Source organism: Cydia fagiglandana, chromosome 13 (assembly GCF_963556715.1).
Source record: "Cydia fagiglandana chromosome 13, ilCydFagi1.1, whole genome shotgun sequence".
In the NCBI taxonomy this organism is placed as follows: Eukaryota; Metazoa; Arthropoda; class Insecta; order Lepidoptera; family Tortricidae; genus Cydia; species Cydia fagiglandana.
The window spans coordinates 12,407,139-12,425,071 of NC_085944.1; the positions used below are offsets into that span (position 1 = coordinate 12,407,139).

General features: G+C 41.3%; 1 protein-coding gene across 1 annotated transcript in view; it reads right to left on the minus strand.

Annotated features, from left to right (window-relative positions):
- LOC134670328 (uncharacterized) overlaps positions 1 to 15,160 on the minus strand; it is a 147,238-nt gene extending 132,078 nt beyond the window's left edge. Inside the window, exon 1 of the mRNA XM_063528127.1 lies at positions 11,784 to 15,160. Within this exon, the coding sequence (XP_063384197.1) occupies positions 11,784 to 14,593 (2,810 nt within the window). The 5' untranslated portion in view covers positions 14,594 to 15,160. The remainder of the gene's footprint in view (positions 1 to 11,783) is intronic.
- Between the last annotated feature and the right edge of the window lie 2,773 nt (positions 15,161 to 17,933).

Sequence of the window (17,933 nt, forward strand, 5' to 3'; positions counted from 1 at the left end):
TCCACAAAGATATACAAATTGTTTTGAAAATGCTACAATCAGAACACACCCATTAGGTAATTTCATACAAAGAAAGACAACACTGAATTTGCATAGAATATTAAAGCAACTGTAACTCGCAATTATGTTCCAAACTGTACATCAATCATATCGATCTGTCGGGCATCATAATGTTATAATGTAATAGGTACAGTCAAGGAATTTAAATTCCGACCCATTTCGTACTTTGTCACAGTGACAATCAATATGAAAGCCGCTAGAGACCTCATACGGTTGTCACTGTGACAAAGTACGAAATGGGTCGGAATTTAAATTCCTTGACTGTACTTATTAGGGTAACGACAAACTAGGACATGTAAAAGCAACCCGGGGCCCGATTCGGATTTTGAAGTATATATCTATTAGATATCTTTTAGACATCACCAAGATACGATAACGATATGTTTATGATCTAACCTGTCAAATTTGACATTTGCGCGCTTCTGGAGATACTCTTGAACGATTTCCACAGGATATGACTTAGAGATCCAATTCACATCTAATAGATATCTTACTCTATCTAACGTAAAAGTGACATTGGTTGCCCAAATTGCGCTGCAAAAGAGAACTACTTAGTTGATATCTAAACTATAACGTATCTAGAATGGATCTAGTACGTGTCGTCTCTTGTGAATATCTTGAAGTTCGAATACGGCAGCCGGTAAATTTTCAAGAGCGGCATTAGAAACGTATACACTAATGTGTACACTGAAGAATTTTGTGTTGCTCAAACGGGCATAACACAAAGAGATTTCAGAAAAAGGTCTCTTCTGTGGACATAATAATAAAAACTAACCCGGGCACATAGGTATATCACGTTTATTTATTTGAGCCTTATTATTTATCCCACCTGTACCTAAGAGTGCAACGCAAGTATTAGCTTCTCCTTGCGATGTCTACAGGAAAGAGGCGAACGAGTTAAACATACAATAAAATATGTATGACTCGCATAGGTAGATACAGCTAGGCTGAGCGCCAGAAATCAAGCTAATTAGTCATACATAAGGACGAAAGACACATAAAGGTGAAAGAGATCAGACACTAACTGTAGATGGACGAACTAGACAAAAGATAGTCGACTACATAAAAGGGAAATTCAATAGGTGATAGGTGGAACAATGAATAAAATTTTTTGAATAGCGAAATTACGCCAGCAAATACGTTTTTAATTTCATTTTGATATCATAATACACCTTTAAGAATAAGGCCCAGGTAGGGATTGCAATCCCGCATGAGGAACTCAATCCCGGTATTCCGCGGGATTGCCATTTTAAGTCCCGCGGGATCCCGGTATTTGCGGGATCCCGCAAGTTAGTATACAATTTTACGAATTAGTACTAAATGTGAAGGTTGAAAACAAAAAGTAAACTAAAATTAGAAATAGTACATTTTGTATTAAAAGAATACGGTATAATGACAGTAATCAAGAATTTAAGAACGTGTGTAAAGGCTTAATTAACGCGATTTCGTAAGTCCTGTACCACTCGTGGCACACACAATGTTTTTCATCACACCTGTGAGGAAAAAAGAGGGAAAACAATAAAAAATCTGCCTAATTTCGGACGTACCTACATTACAAAATTCCCTGGGTACAAATTTAAGATTTACGGACCGCGTCGCCTACGTAAAATAACACCTTTTACGAGCAAGTGTGATGAAATAAATAGACAAATTCGGGTAAAATGCTCTTCCGTGTCATTACCCCTTTCCTCCATAGATGCATTTAGGCTCCGTGAAGAATTTTCGCCAGTAGGCACGTGCCCGAGCCTGTGTTCCTTGTAGTAACACGTAAGAACCACGTCGCTCTTCGATCCCGCAAATCCCGCGGGATCCCGCTTAATTTACGAGCGGGATTAATCCCGCAAATTGCATGCGGGATCCCGGTATTTCGGGATCCCGGTATCCCGGTATTGCATTCCCTAGGCCCAGGCTATAAGCCATGATTTCTTTATGAGTTCGCAATTTCTTGTCAACTTTAACGCCAATTTTAGAATGACCCAGTTTTAATAACCACTTAATAACAAAATTGCAGCTTTCAACCGAAGAAGTAATAGAAAATTCACACAGCAAGGCAGAACAAAGGAAATGTGTCAGAACATGGATTAATAAATTAAACTGTCGTTCTAGTTTAGGACACGGTCTATAATGGACTGATTCTATGATGAGACTTCAGTCGCAAGGAAAATTGGTATTTAATTAGCATTTATGGAGGTAAAAGACTAGGTCTATTACTACTGTATCAGTATCATCTGCATCTGTATAAAAATAAGTAGTGAGATTTATTGCACTTAGGATTGCCATATGCAAAAATGATTACCTGTCTGGCGTAGTGGAGCAGTGACCCTGCTTATGAAGCCGACGGTCCTGGATTCAAATTCTGGTAAGGGAATTTATTCGTGTGTTGGGCACGGATATATTTTTAACCGACTTCCAAATCCCAAAGGAGGAGGTTATCAATTCGGTTGTATGTTTTTTATTTTTTTTATTTTTTATGTTTGTTACTTCATAGTTCATATCTCCGTCATTACTGGACCGATTTTGAAAATTATTTTTTTGATTGAATGTATATGCATACAGATTGGTCCCGTTTCTGTCAAAACCCAGTTCTGATGATGGGTTCCATGAGGAATCGAGGGAACTCCTCAAATGTTAAAGGCATACATATAGTGATTTTTGGGTTTTTATCATCAAATCAAGCATATACATCCAAAAGAGTGACATTTGATGAAGTGGAACTGCTGATGATGATCAGAACGGAACTCCTCAACGACGCATAGTTCACGGTTTGCGATTTGTCCTCTTCGTTATGTTTGTTAAGCAAGTTCAGTTTTTAATGCACATTTTTGTCAAGCTCGAGTTCTGATGATGGGATCCATGAGGAATCGAGAGAACTCCTCAAATCTTAAAGGCATGCGTATAGAGATTTTTGTATTTACATCAGAAAATTAAGCATTTTCATTAAAAACTGTCTCATTTGATGAAGTGGAACTGCTGATGATGATCAGAACAGAACTCTTCAACGACGCATAGTTCACGTTTCGAGATTTTTCCTCTTCGTTATGTTTGTTAAGCAAGTTAAGTTTTTAATGTACATTTTTGTCAAGCTCGAGTTCTGATGATGGGATCCATAAGGAATCGATGGAACTCCTCAAATATTAAAGGCATGCGTATAGAGATTTTTGTATTTACATCAGAAAATTAAGCATTTTCATTAAAAACTGTCGCATTTGATGAAGTGGAACTGCTGATGATGATCAGAACAGAACTCTTCAACGACGCATAGTTCACGTTTCGAGATTTTTCCTCTTCGTTATGTTTGTTAAGCAAGTTAAGTTTTTAATGCACATTTTTGTCAAGCTCGAGTTCTGATGATGGGATGTATAAGGAATCGAGGGAACTCCTCAAATATTAAAGGCATGCGTATAGAGATTTTTGTATTTACATCAGAAAATTAAGCATTTTCATTAAAAACTGTCGCATTTGATGAAGTGGAACTGCTGATGATGATCAGAACAGAACTCTTCAACGACGCATAGTTCACGTTTGGCGATTTTTCCTCTTCGTTATGTTTGTTAAGCAAGTTAAGTTTTTAAGCAACATTTTTGTCAAGCTCGAGTTCTGATGATGGGATCCATAAGGAATCGAGGGAACTCCTCAAATATTAAAGGCATACGCATAGATTTTTTTGTATTTTCATCATAAAATCAAGCATTTACATTAAAAACTGTCGCATTTGATGAAATGGAACTGCTGATGATGACCAGAATAGAACTCTTCAACAACGCATAGTACACATTTGGTGATTACGAATTTCGATTTTGACTTGGACTGGGTCCCGGACTCGGACCCAGAACCGGACTCATACCCGGATCCGGTTCGGACCCGGACCCGGACCTGGACTCAAACCCGGGCTCGGACCCGGACTCGGACCCGGACTCAGACCCGGACTCGGACCCGGACCTTGACCCGGAAAACCACTAGGATACCTTAACTAAATAAACCACTATGATTACCTACCATAAAATGTGTAAGTATATAAGTATGATGATGCCAATCTTACTAGCCCCTCCCGCTTAAACCCCCGTACACCGCACCGCATGGGCCGTTAAGTGGGTTAGGTTAGGTTTGAACTGCGATCCTCACAGAACTGAACTGCTATCAGAGAAGTGGGTTAGGTTAGGCTAGAACTACGACCCTTACAGAAGCGAAATGCTAGTAAAAAAGTGGGTGGTTTTACCTCCTTTTCTACATAGTGTACCATCTACAATAATCTTTCACCGGCCCCCATAGAAGTCGGTTTTTTTTTCTTAAAAATTATATTCCTGAGTCTTTGGCGTTTTCTGTGTATCGTTGTCTACGTAGGTACCCACAACACAAGCCTTACTGAGTTTTCTGTGGGACTGTCAATTTGTGTAATAAATGGGAAAATAGGAATATCCTAAAAAACCGGACAACACCCAAAAATCCCTTAATCCAAAACCTTTCGTGGGCTACTACAAATCCCTTGATTCGCCACCATATCCTGTAGGCTACAGCCTGTAGCTACATCATAACCTTAACTTTTCTCTTCCTAACTCCAAACTTTTAGTTAAAAAGGTTTCTAAAAACCCTGACACTCGCCAAGTCCACCAGCAATCCTGATAAAGACCAAAAATCTTGTCAGGGGAAATCTATAGGTACCTACGCCAGGAGACCTGACCCAAGTTGCACTGAAAAAGTTAAAGGCGGACGGGAAAGAGTTTGAGTTCTGATACGAATGATATCATGCAGAGCGTTCATGTAATAAAATCTACATCGGTTAAACTCGGAACATACGAGTGCATGATAAAAAAAAGTCGAGAGTCAAATTGCGCTCCTTTTTTTGACGTCGGGTAAAAAGTAAAAAAAAACGCCACCGCTCGGCCTGAAAGCTTTTAATATCACTTAATCTTTCCGGCGTCGACTTTATATCGTATGCTGACACTAATTCGTACAGGGCCTTTTACTAGTTACGACTACGATACGAGGACGACGGCGTGAAGGTATTGGATTTCTTCAAGTAAACCGATAAATTATGTATTACTTTAGGTATAACCGGTAAGTTAGTATAGAGAAATATCCCGATTTGTTAATTTATTAAGAATGGTAGATGCTTTTAACGTGTATCCACTACTTCTGATTTGCTGACTGTCCAATTAATTTGCCATTTTAGTTCAAAATTGGTGCAAAAGCGTAGGCATTAAAAAAAATTGGTCAATCGATCTGCCATTTTAGTTCAAAATTGATACAATACTGTAGGTAGTGAATTGGTCAATTGGTCATTTTAGAATCTGGAACCGAGATACCAAACAGAGCTAAAATTACTATTTCGTTAGAAGACGTTTCTAGTTAATGTAGAGTCACAATAACTGCTTTTTAGCCCACTTACCTACTTTGTTTTGCCCCATCTTCAACATGGAGGGCGCCGTAGCATTTCACGGATTATGAACTTGGAATTATGATCAGTCCTTCGGTAATAAGTGGCATTTTTTACACCAATAACGTGTTGTTTCAGCCCTCTTTGAATTTATAATATTTTTAGCAAAAAAGTGAGGTAGGCGGTGCCTTTAATTAAATATCTTCAAGAGCTACAAAGCAAAATAAATACCTAGTATACCTCCGCATCATTCTATTAATAGTATTTAGCTGGATTTTTTTTCCGTTTCTATGTTTAAAGGGTTGGCTTAAAGTAATGAGATGTTATGTTTTCGATAACCAAAGAATAAAGACAATATTTTATAGACAAAATAGAGCATGTCCAATTGTCCAATTAAAACAAAACCTAATGCTATAATATAACACAAAAGTCCCGTTTCGTTAACTTTTAATAACAAGCTTCTGACCATTTGAATTATACTTTGGACAACTTTCAAGTCGACTCTATTTAATTTTTGGATTCACACTTCTAGTCAAACCGTTAAGTACTTACCTATGACGTTTATAATTATGTATTTCTATAAAACTTCCATTTTAAATCAAACGGGTGAAACTAAGTAGGTATGACCAGGCGTGGCTCACTCCGCGATTTCGTCGCTTTGCTACAGGTAGCTAAAAGTACATCCGTTCGACCCCAATTTTGGGGTTTGCCATAAGCCGCGCGTGGCGCTGTCGCCACCTAGCGGGTACATCTGTGCTAATCGTGACAGACGCGTTTTGTTAGAGAGTGAGTCTTCTGTACCTAGTACTATTATATTATATATTCTGTGGTATGACTTAATAAAAAAATTACATAAGCACGTAATTTACACCATTAAGGGTTAATTATATCTTATTCGCCGATTGATAATTAAATACACTTATTTATGTGTTAGGGTCTCATCATTAACACTTTTAAACTTCAATAGACTTTTCTTTGCTGCAAGCTTTAGCCTGTAACACGAGCAAATAATTAAAACGTAGATTAGATTAGTACTCCTAAACCGTAACGGTGACACTTTTGTTTAGTAACTTTAAAAATCAGCTTCCTATTTTTCCAAAACAAACAAAATAAATATTATCTTCAATGTACTTTATTATCATTGTGATTGACCGGATTGACATTGCTTGTCACGGCTTAAAAATAACAAAATTTGCAATACATTGAGTCTTAGTGTAGGTACATATTAAAAATCAAAACACACGTTATTTTTAAAAGTCGCTGAACAAATGTTGGTCAGTATGATGAGGAGTACAGCCTACAGTTAAATTTTTTTTTATTACAGGCCACACTCAGTATAGAAATAAACATATCCAACTGTACCTCCGCACCGTGTTAAGTATTGACACAGTCGTTAAGGCTTAATGATACAAATCTAGAGCGTTTCGAACATAACCTACATTTCAAATAAACTGAGCCGTGTTTGGCTTCGTTAGGACGGGAACACACACGAAGAGAACGGTAATGATTTATTTGATGATATACCTACATCCAGATGTTCAGTGTACGGATTTTATTGCAAGTAATAAGATTTTTTTCAATGTTAATGCAAAATTAACCAACGGGTAAGTACAGTGAGCAAGGTTAATAGCTGCGTATCTCTGTATACAAATTTAACATGTGGAGGCAGAAAGTATAATATTGCTGAATTCACCTAGTGGGTGTCTATAATCACAGATAAGATAAAATAAACAAAATACAAATTAATCAACGACTATCACATCAGTACAAAATATTTAACTTGCTTTTTGAAATGTCGATCAATTTCAGGTTCATACATCAATTTTGTTGATTCAATGTGGCTGGTTTAATTGAAAAATAAAATGCCACAAAACACCCGAGAGTAACCTAGAACATACATTATTGACAACTAGTTAATCTAAACGAAGAGAATATACCTCTCAATGTAAAAACAATAAACTCCAAGATGAAAAGCTAGCAAATAAAATTTATACGTTTTATTACGTACATATTTGTGTTAAAAATCTGTTGAGTTTATGCCTAAGTTTCTGTCTTCATCGGTAACTTCGGTAAGTAAGTTTCTATATTAAAAAAGTTGGATTACCTACAGGTGAAAAGTCGATTATGTAAACAAACAAATTTTTAGGGATCTAATCGAAGATTAGAAAGTTTTTTCATGTTCGGATGAAATTTTTCGGATAAGGTTGGTAATATCAATAACGCGCGGCTTCCCGGCCTAATAGGACTTCCATTCGTGCCAAATAAGGTTTGAAATATGGATATTTCCTCGAGGCTTTATTCAATCATGTAACTAATTCTGATACAGCCTAGTTTTCGTACTATTTCCATTCGTTTATCGCCATTAATTGAGGTCGTCTAGTCTAAATCGGGCACGTCTGTTGCCTAAATCTGCACGAGCGGGTTGGACCCGATTTACCCTGTCTGACCCGGTCGGAACTAAGATTACCGCAGTTGCATAGTTATATGAGGGGACACTTCTAGAATAGAACGGTAACGCCCTTTTAACCTAGTTCTGGTTTAAAGACGCCTGATGGCACATCACCCTATATGTACCCATGCTGTACATTACACACAGGATATATACAGGGTGGGCCAAAAGGGTGTTGGTAGTTTGAAAATTGAATAAAAAAAGAACTTCAAATCGTACACCATTTCTAATACTACTTTTAAAAACACATGTTATGGAAATTTTATGACTCAAAATAATGTGAAGATTAGTGGCCCACCTGAGTTTCTTGGCACTCTTGAAGACAAAGTCACAAATTCTGGTTTTTTTTTTCGAAATATTCCTCTCGGGGATATTGGCGATTTTCCGAATGTTTTTCCTTTTGAGCTGCGTATGCTGTAGGTAGGTACATTTTGCTTTACAACAGTAGGGCAGCATTTGATTTCTATAACATTATCATGGTACATCCCTTTTGTCCTACATTTTCGATGATTAAATGGTTGTTAATTTGATAATAATTAAAACGTTATTTATTAATTTGTGATTAATGTTTCAGTGTTGTTTGCTAACTACTTATTTTTAAAGGAGTTGGTTAATACAACATTTTATTTAAAGGGCTCAGAGCTCAATTCGATGGATTTGTTCGTTGCGATCCGATCTAAAGAAGTTTTCGCTAGCGTAGCTCTATCTGTTCACAAAACGTTTCCTTTTCCTTGTAACGTCCCTAGTACAATTTGACCCGCAAAACCGAAACAAGCCTGCGTACCAACGTCGACATAGCTTGTCGTAAACCTTATTTTAACGGGGTAAGGTATAGCAATGGTCGTTAAAATGTATTACAGTAAATACTTAAGACGTCACGACTTTAGTAGTTCGTTTGCAGCCCATTCGGTTAGAAGCTGTGCTGTGTGCATTGCTCCCTTAGCTCTGATTCCTATCGCTTACAAACAGCCAGGCATATAGAGCGCTAACAAACTAGTACAAATGTAACCCCAAGATTTATAATAACTATAAGTTATCAAAGATCAGACATACTGGTTTAGTTTAAGCGCTCGGTTCAAGTCCGCTTGGCTGCAATGTGCATAATATTTCTGACCTAGGGCAAAAAAGTCGTATTTCAACGAAAGCATTATATACTGAATGGGCTTTTTAGTCGTGTACCGTAGTTGCAATCAGGTTCTATAAACGTTACTGCTTATTCCCAGTATTTTACTAGACTTCATGTAGTAAAACGTGGATTGTAACAAGTTCTTTTATGAATGGAGCTTAATGATTATACTAACATTACTAAGGCTGTTATCTGCGTTTTATAGAGTTAGCAATGTTATTGGACAATAACCATATGTTTACCTCTTCTTATTCAGCATTTTTAATCTTAAATGTATACGGTTACGTGGAAATAAAATAACTGGGTTATTTTCTCTTAGTAACGTTAAATCGGGGGGCACGGCAGTGCCCCCGCCAAGTCGAGCGCGAAGCAAACACTGCCGTACCATCCTTTACTGGAACCATTTCGCCGCATTTTCAGGCCCCTATTTGAGAACCTCTGGATAAGACCAGAACGCAGAAATTTTGGTCATCCAGTAAGCTATAATCACATACTTAAAATCCAAAATTTCAAGTCTGTAGGTCATTCAGTTCCGAAGTTAAGCGAAAGCAAAGTTTCGCATTTATGAAACTCACTCATGATCATCAGAATAGAACTAGTACTTCCCATAAACTCAGAGAGCTGAAATTTGGTACAGAGTTAGGGTTTAATGGCCACATAAAGGGAAAACCTAAAAATATTGCAATATCAGTCACGTTTTAAAGATCTAAGAACTGCATAAGTAAGTTTGTAATCCCATATAAATATATGATATTACAAAGTTACTGTTGCAGTTCTTACAAATAGTAGGTAAAGTAAAGTAAAGGTACACTACGATGTACGTAGTGAGTATGAATGAAGATATGTTTAGTTATGATATGTGTATACATAGTATGGGTATGAGTACCCGAAAAGAAGGACTGCCTACAAAAAGAGATGAGATCCCATCAAAAACATTACATGTAAAAAGGTGCAAGTCTCGCAACGCTTTTACTACAAAAAAGTTTTGAGATGTAATGTGAAACCAAGTCGGTTATTTTAATTAGTGCCAGGGGGTTTCTACAAAAAGAAGTGAAATCCCACCAAAAACATTCTGTAAAAAACTAGCCAAGTCTCGATGGAGCTGCTTGTTTATCTCTAAAAAGTAATGTAATCTAGACAAAGTCGTGCCAATTCTAAGGTTCCTTACTGCGATTTCTTTATTATTATAGTTAATGTTGTGTGACTTGGCCGTTGAAGGGTACACAAGGGTACAAAACCAGGTGCTCCATGACACCATTGCACCAATCTGTCGCCAGAACCGCTACCCATTGACGATGGAAAATTGCCACTTGGAAAACGTTGATTCAATAACCAGTCAATTGTAGGCTTGATAAAGCTGCGTATTTCAATAATACTTATGTATGGGCGAGCCTGAAACAAACACTTATTTTTGGTGCAATGGCAGATTGGTGCAATGGTGTTATGAAGCACCAGGTTTTGTACCCTTGTGTACCCTTCAACGGCCAAGTCACACAACATTAACTATAATAATAAAGAAATCGCAGTAAGGAACCTTAGAATTGGCACGACTTTGTCTAGATTACATTACTTTTTAGAGATAAACAAGCAGCTCCATCGAGACTTGGCTAGTTTTTTACAGAATGTTTTTGGTGGGTACTACTTACACCGTACAATCGATAGTTTCAAAAACTAACCTTTTTCGATTGTATTGCCCAGAAGTTCAAGCTTTGCTTATAAAATACAACAGATGTACTATAGGCACCTATATAGTCTATAATTATATTCATATCATAATATGATGGTTGCTAAAAAAATATTACAGTAATCGTTTTTCAGAAAAATGGCGACAATATTGTAAAATTATAAATTTTTAGTTTTTTATGTTAAGTACCTAATTACCTATGTATTATTAAGTATATTTCGATTGGGGTAAGTACAACAATTATTTCGTCCTAACAGAAATCGAACCACTTTTTGCCATGCTAGTTTCGTAGCTCACATCAAGTAAAATTACTGGCTATTATGCACGACACAGTGACGCTTAATTCTCTATTTACATATTTACATTTTACATCTAACGATGAAAAGTACTGTCATATTGAAAAAAATCAGTTTTAAAAGTTAGTTTTTGCATAACCAAATAATTTAAATCATTGGTTAATATGTATAAATAAGTAATGGTTAAGAGATCTACGAATTGTATTATATCATTGTTTAAGATCGCCCTCAGGTTGAAGCAGCCATTAGGTACAGTGTAAAGGTTGTAAATGCCTACCTCTTTATACGACACTGTATAATATCTGTAATGAATGTAAGTACCTACTTGGTTGAAAGGAATTCCATAGATTAGCACAGCGATACACTCGAAGTTATCGTCTCTATGGCCCAAAATGACAAAACTGCGATCAAGGATAACGCAGTTTGTATGAGCTCAATACATATAGTGAATGAAACTATAAATATCCCATTTAACAGGGTAGGAAGGTACATATCTTGTGTAGGAGCGTTCAAAGAGGAAAACTTTCTACGGCATACCACTATGGCTGCCGCTAACTTACAATGTAGGCTTGTATAATCTACTAGGCTGGTATGTTGGTAATGAGCCTTAGCGTCAAATCGTGACGTTTTCTCGACTATTTAATAGCTCAATTATGAATACGAAACACAGGAATTGATGAGGGCAAAAAAGCAATGCTAATGCACATTTCTCTAGAGGAACGCTTGAGATCACGCGACGGCTCACGTGCATGATTTTAAAGTAAAATCACGGATAGAACTGTTTGTGTACTTACTTGCCAAATAGTGGATGCCACAAGTGGTACGCTGATGGGTCGTGCGGGTGCGGCATAGGATGCGGTGGTGGCTCGCCGAGGGGCGTGGTGCTGCCGACCTCTGGCTCGTCCCGTCGACGGCCCAGAGACGACGATGGCACAGAGGACCGTCGAGCCGTCACACCGGACGCCGCAGCCGCTGTCGGCTCCAGAAGGTTCTGGAGCGATTTAACACTAATCCGCGGTCGTGGAGACTCCTGAGACCCCGTGCTACTGCTGCGCTGATGCGTAACCTCCGAATGCTTCACGCTTTGCAAATAATTATTGTTTGGATAATATGGCGACGTTGGGCTTTTTTGCTGGCTCGTACGAGGCGATCGTTGGCTCCCCATCATATTTGGATTGAAATACGGTATCTGTAAACCCGGAAGCGGCATGTTCGGTCTGATATTTGGGTTCATCCCGGGATACATGCTTTGGAAAAATGGATTGTGGGCCATAGACCGCTGATTGTTGTTGTAGTTATGTGCGATCGGGCTAGTTCGTGCCGCCGAATGCGACTGCGATTTGCCTTGATGATTCTTCGTGGAATGGACGTAAGGATTTTGGACGTCAGCAGATTTTGATGGCACTTCTTTCTGGGCTTCCGATTTCGATCGGGACGCAGCCGCGTTCGCCTGGTTCATAGCTTCCTGCCACATGGCGAATTGCATTCTGTTTTCGTAGTCCATTTGTGGCATCATTGGGAACCCACCGGGACCCATAAAGCGAGACGCGTTTAGCATTTGAGATAACTCTGCATAGTTTTGCCCGGAGTAGCCAGAAGCACTCATTGCTTTTAGAAATTCGCTGTTTTGAGAGCAAGCCGCCATTACTTCTAGCTGATTTAAGTAAGGGAGCCAGAACATTTGGTTGAGCGCTGCCGTGGTGGCCGCATCTATATCTGTAGCTAAAGCATCTAATTGGATTGGTTTTGGGTGTGGCGTTTGGTCGGGCACTGGAGTGGTAGTACTACGTACTTCGGGCTTGGGTGGGTCGCTACTCGACATTCTTATAGGCTCTGGCATCGTAGGTTCCTTAGCTTTAGGAGTCGATAATTTTTTGGCATCATTTTCTAAGATATTTTCAAGTTGTGACAAAGATATGACTAGTATATCTGGATCTTGCAGAATGGAGGGGTACGCGAACGCCTCGGGTAGTCTCAGCTCTGGCCTCTGTATTAGTAAGGCTGGGATCTCTCGCCCGGGTGCCGCTAATATGTGATTCAATTTGTCTTTAGGTACTAAGAGCGGGTCTGGAATGTTGAAGTCTGCAGTAGTCTTTAAAACTTGCAATTGCTTTAATGGACTCGTATCCTCATTTGACTTATGCATCGACTTATCAGACTTTTTAAGGTCCTCGTTTGAACCTTTGAAAACTTTACTAATTTTAACTAAGTCCGTCTCATTCTTTATCCTTTTCTCCTGCGGTTCACCAAATTCTTTATTTAATTTCCTCATTTCGTCTGAGCAACTGGAGACGGTTGGACTCGCAGATTTTCTGTGTTTACCTAAATTAAGAGGCTCGCATTGTTGCTTTGTGATGGTAACTTCGGACGTGTACATCTTTGGAGATGGAGAAGAGAGTAACGTTTCTAGAAACAGCGTCTGTTTACTTTTTTGCGGAGCCGTGAATATTTCTGGTGATGATGGTATGGCGGGGATGCCACTGGGCTGTGGGGACTGCATGGCGTCAGACTCCCGCGACGGTGCCCTCGGGATGTCAATCCTCCGCGGCGATGCGTGGGGGGTCGGTAGTCTCCGGTGCACACTCAAATCCCTCGGAAGTTCTTCGCTCTTCTCCACTGTCACATTTTCCTCCACATGCCTCGTTTCTATCACTGCACTTAACACCTGTTTTTGCTTCTGAACTGCTTTTAAACTAAGATCAGTAGCCACTAACTCACACACCGAAGGATCTTCTGATTCGGTTTCCGGTTCTTTCTCGGAGTCTTCTCCAGGGCCTTCCGGCTGTGTAACTTCTTCTTTCGGCATGCACGTTGGTACATCCTCCTCGTTTTCTTCTACCGGTTCATCAACTTTAGATGCTTCAGCATCTGTAGAAATTACGGTTGGCACGGGTATCTCACTGTCTTCTGGTAACATAGGATTTGGCAGTTCCTTTTCGGAATTCTCTTTGTAAGTCTCATGCTCTTCAATTACCGGCTCACTAATATCGGTATACATAGATTCAGTCGCTTCAACGGCGTCTCCTAGCGTCTTCTCGGCTTCTTGTTCATACTCCATACTAGTAATTTCATTAGCAACCTGAAGTTCCCTATCTTGAGTCAACGTTAAGGTGGGCACTTCAGTAACAAACACTTCATCTGACATGTAGGTTTGATCGACAGTCTGCTGGTCAGGTTGGATGTCATGCAGCTGGTCTCCGATGTGGTGCAGATGGAGCAGGCCCTGTGCTGCGGTAATGCTGCTGCGGCCGGGCGACTCGAGCGATTGCTCCAACCTATCAATAATGTCGGCCACTGGCGCGCCACTCAACAGCATATCTTCTTCTTCCTCTGCGTAGTCGCCGCCACCCGTTACCAGGTGCGCCAGCTTGTCCAGCGCTTGACCCAGGATTTGATTATCCTCACAACCTTTCTCTACGAGCGATTCGAGAAGGGCCTCGTCGTGGGGCCCGCTCAACTCCGGCAAATAATGTGCCTCACTAATAGTCTCAAATAAATCTTTATGGACCACTAAATTGTTCTGAAAGTCCTCCTCCCCATGTGATTTCCGGTCGTAGAATATATCCTCTGTAGTTTTGGGGGGTTCGCCAAGATCGAACGACATGACGTCCCTAGCGACCGCCTCGTCGGGCAGGAAGGCGTAGGCGTCGTTCACGCCGGCCTCCAGCTCGAGGTCCTTGCCGCGCTGCTGGTTGAACTCGAGCTCGGCCACGGCCAGCAGGTTGTCGAGCGGCGTGGGCTCGGGCGGCGGCGAGGGCGCGGGCGGCGGCGACGCGGGCGCACGCGCCGGCGCGGCCGAGCGCGGCACCGCGATGGTGTGCGAGGGGATGTGGGTCTCCAGGTCGGGAGGGGCGAGCCAGGCCGGCTCGCGAGCTCGCTTGCGGGCGGCGCGGCTGCGCTTGCGCTCGCGCGGCGGCGCGGGCGGCACGCGGATCGCGTTGTAGATCTCGGTGCGCGGGATCACGCGCCAGCCGCTGGGCGTGCGCGCCAGGCGGATGCGGTTGCGCGGGTCGTAGTCCTCACAGTGCACGGCCTGCACGCGGCCGTCCTGCTGGCGCACCCAGAGGAAGACGGGTCGCAGTCTGGGGCGCGGGTTGCGAGGCGCCAGGCTGCGCGCGCGGCGCGGTCCAGGAGGCGCGGGGCGGGCGCAGGGAGCGGAGCGCGAGCGCGGCGGGCGGGCGGCATGGGCGCGGACGCGGGCGGCGCGAGGCTCGCCGGCGGCGCGGACGCGGGCGAGGCGGGGCTGGCCGCCGGCGCAGGCGCGGGCGGCGCGAGGCTCGCCGCCGCCGCCGGGCGCCCGAGGCCGTGGAGTCACTCCGGCGCGCCGCAGCTGGACGAGCGACGACCGCGCGGACGCGGCCCCGACGCGTACTGACGCCCGGCCCGGGCGCCCCGCCCCGCGCCCCGCCCAGCGATCGATACCGCCCGCGAGCGCCCGCTGCACCCGCATGTAAACACCCCGCGACGTTGCCGCGCTTACGTGGCCTCGTTAATCTTAAATCCATATTCGATGCCCGCCGAAGTGCCTGCCTGCCGAGCGTGAGGTCGCAGGCTCCATCCCGGCCTTTGCACTTTTTTGCGTAGTTCCCGCTTCCGCAATTTCCGCATACGACGCACGATAAGTTGCGCCAGCCTCTCGGCTCGCCACGGAACCGCCGTGACGTGGCTGGATCAATGCTATTCGCAAGGAACATGCCAAAATATGTTATGCATATAACGTCCGTAGTATGTTCTCATCAAACTTCACATTTCTGGAAATCACAGTACAGTATTCCTTCAACCCTCCTTCAATCTTCTGTAGAGTTTGAATCCCCTCTCATTGCTTGCCTATAAGCTAATAATAAGGAATAGTTCCCTTTCTTTACTTTAAAGACTTAGGTCATCTAATGACAAACTTGTGGGTAAAAAAACTGAAACTGTCGTATTCACCACAATCAATTAACGCCAAATTTCTGTTTTGCGACTTTTATGAAGAACACAGCAAGCATTTAGCTTTCACACGCTCGTATTTACCGCAATATAGCCAAAGTAAAATTAACTTTCTCCAGACCACGTAGAATTTGAATTCAAACCAAACGTAAAGTATCTTACGAGTTTTCGAAACGAATCTTGTAGATAAAATCCAAATTTATCCAAACATAATACTTACGTCTTCATTGTTTATTCAGGTGTATTATTTCTGCCGTAGGTACAGAAACGCGATTCATATACTTACTTACCTACCTAAAGTTTAAAAACAAAATACAAAAGCTAACATCCCTACTTCCCTACGAATGACTTGAATCTTAAGCAGTATTTGCATGCCAGTGTGATCTTAACGTAGTGTATACATAACATTTACCTATCGATCATCAACTCCATGTGAATGAACTTTGATGTTTACTCTCTGCGTAACCTACCTGAGAAATGTCTTCTTGATCTTAGTGCCTTTCGTTATAAAGGCTAGGGACTTGTCCACTGGTTCAGATTGTATGTTGTATGACAGTTCATAATGTTACTCGTAAGATGTATCTACTTACCAAGTCATATAACAAGTACCTAGGTGGGTACCTACCTTACCTGACCTACCTACCTACCTACTTAAAAGGTTAAAAAACAAGTTACCTAAGGGCCCCCCCACATCTGGCGTCTTTCAAGCGTCGGCGTCTGTCGGCGTCGGTCCAGCGCTATGGAAAATGACGTCGCTGCGCAGTTGCGTCGACGCTGCGTTGACGTTGCGTCGACGTCGGCCATAGAATTGTAGACGCCGACGCTCGAAAGACGCCAGATGTGGGGGGGCCCTAAATATGACTTCCACTACCTATTACTACATTTTAAATTAGAAATATCACACCTACACTATAAAATCTGTCTACAAATTGACGCATTTGCCGGTAAGGTAAAAATTTAATGAGTTGTATGTTACAGTTAGTAGAACTTATTTGATGATACCGAGACTAGTTCGGATAATCGGATTGTGGCTTTTAGGAAGAGACAGAAGTTTTGCTGACTTGTCATGAATTGTTGTGATGAAACGAATGACAAAATCTACCACTGGTTCGAACCAGTGGTAGATTTTGACATTTCTGTACAGATTAGAATCTACACAGCCCCAAGTAGGGAGCAGACTTTTCTCCGTCCGCGGCATACCTATCGTGCAAGTCTGATTAATTTTATAATTTAACCCGAGTTAAAAATGCCACGACACTTTTATAACAAAAAGCACACTCAGTCACTCACCCTTACTGTTTTATACGCAAAGATTTTCCGGAAATCATTGGATTTACAGCCCCCCGGGGCACTGTCTGACCTCTGCTTGTAATTCCACTTTTATTAAAACCCCCGGTAAGATTAAAACCACACCACTTTATGTGTTCGATTGGTTAATAAACCTCCCCTATGTAGGGTGTGGGTAATATTAGCCCACTTCTAAAGTGAACGGGAACGCTTTCGTTTCTGTGGCGCTTACGACATTTCAGAATAACTTTTGAGATTTCACACTTAGATGTGCGGATAAATTTACAAACCAGAATTATACCTTATTTCTAAAGATTTATGGCTTAATTTCGTTTGATTTTAATGCATTTTGTTCTGGTTTTGACACATGAACAGCAATACTAGTTATAATTTATTGTCGTTGACCGTCCATACAGTGACAGGTCCTTCACGAATCAAGTTTGTTTACATTTTTGAGAGGAACATTTTAGTTTTATGTTATATAGTTTTTTATATTCACCAGAAATTTTGGTAGTCCAGTTTCCTATACCAGTTGTACCAACATACCTAGGTATTTCTGGTTTAGTAACTATACACAGTCTACATGTCCACAATACCTAATAAAAATGTGAGCATGTTCCTTCATTTACCATGTAGGTAGTATTCGTTGGCATACAGAACTGAATATAAATTTGAAACGTCTACATTAAATAGGTACCGACCATAATTGTTAAAAAAAAAAAATAGGT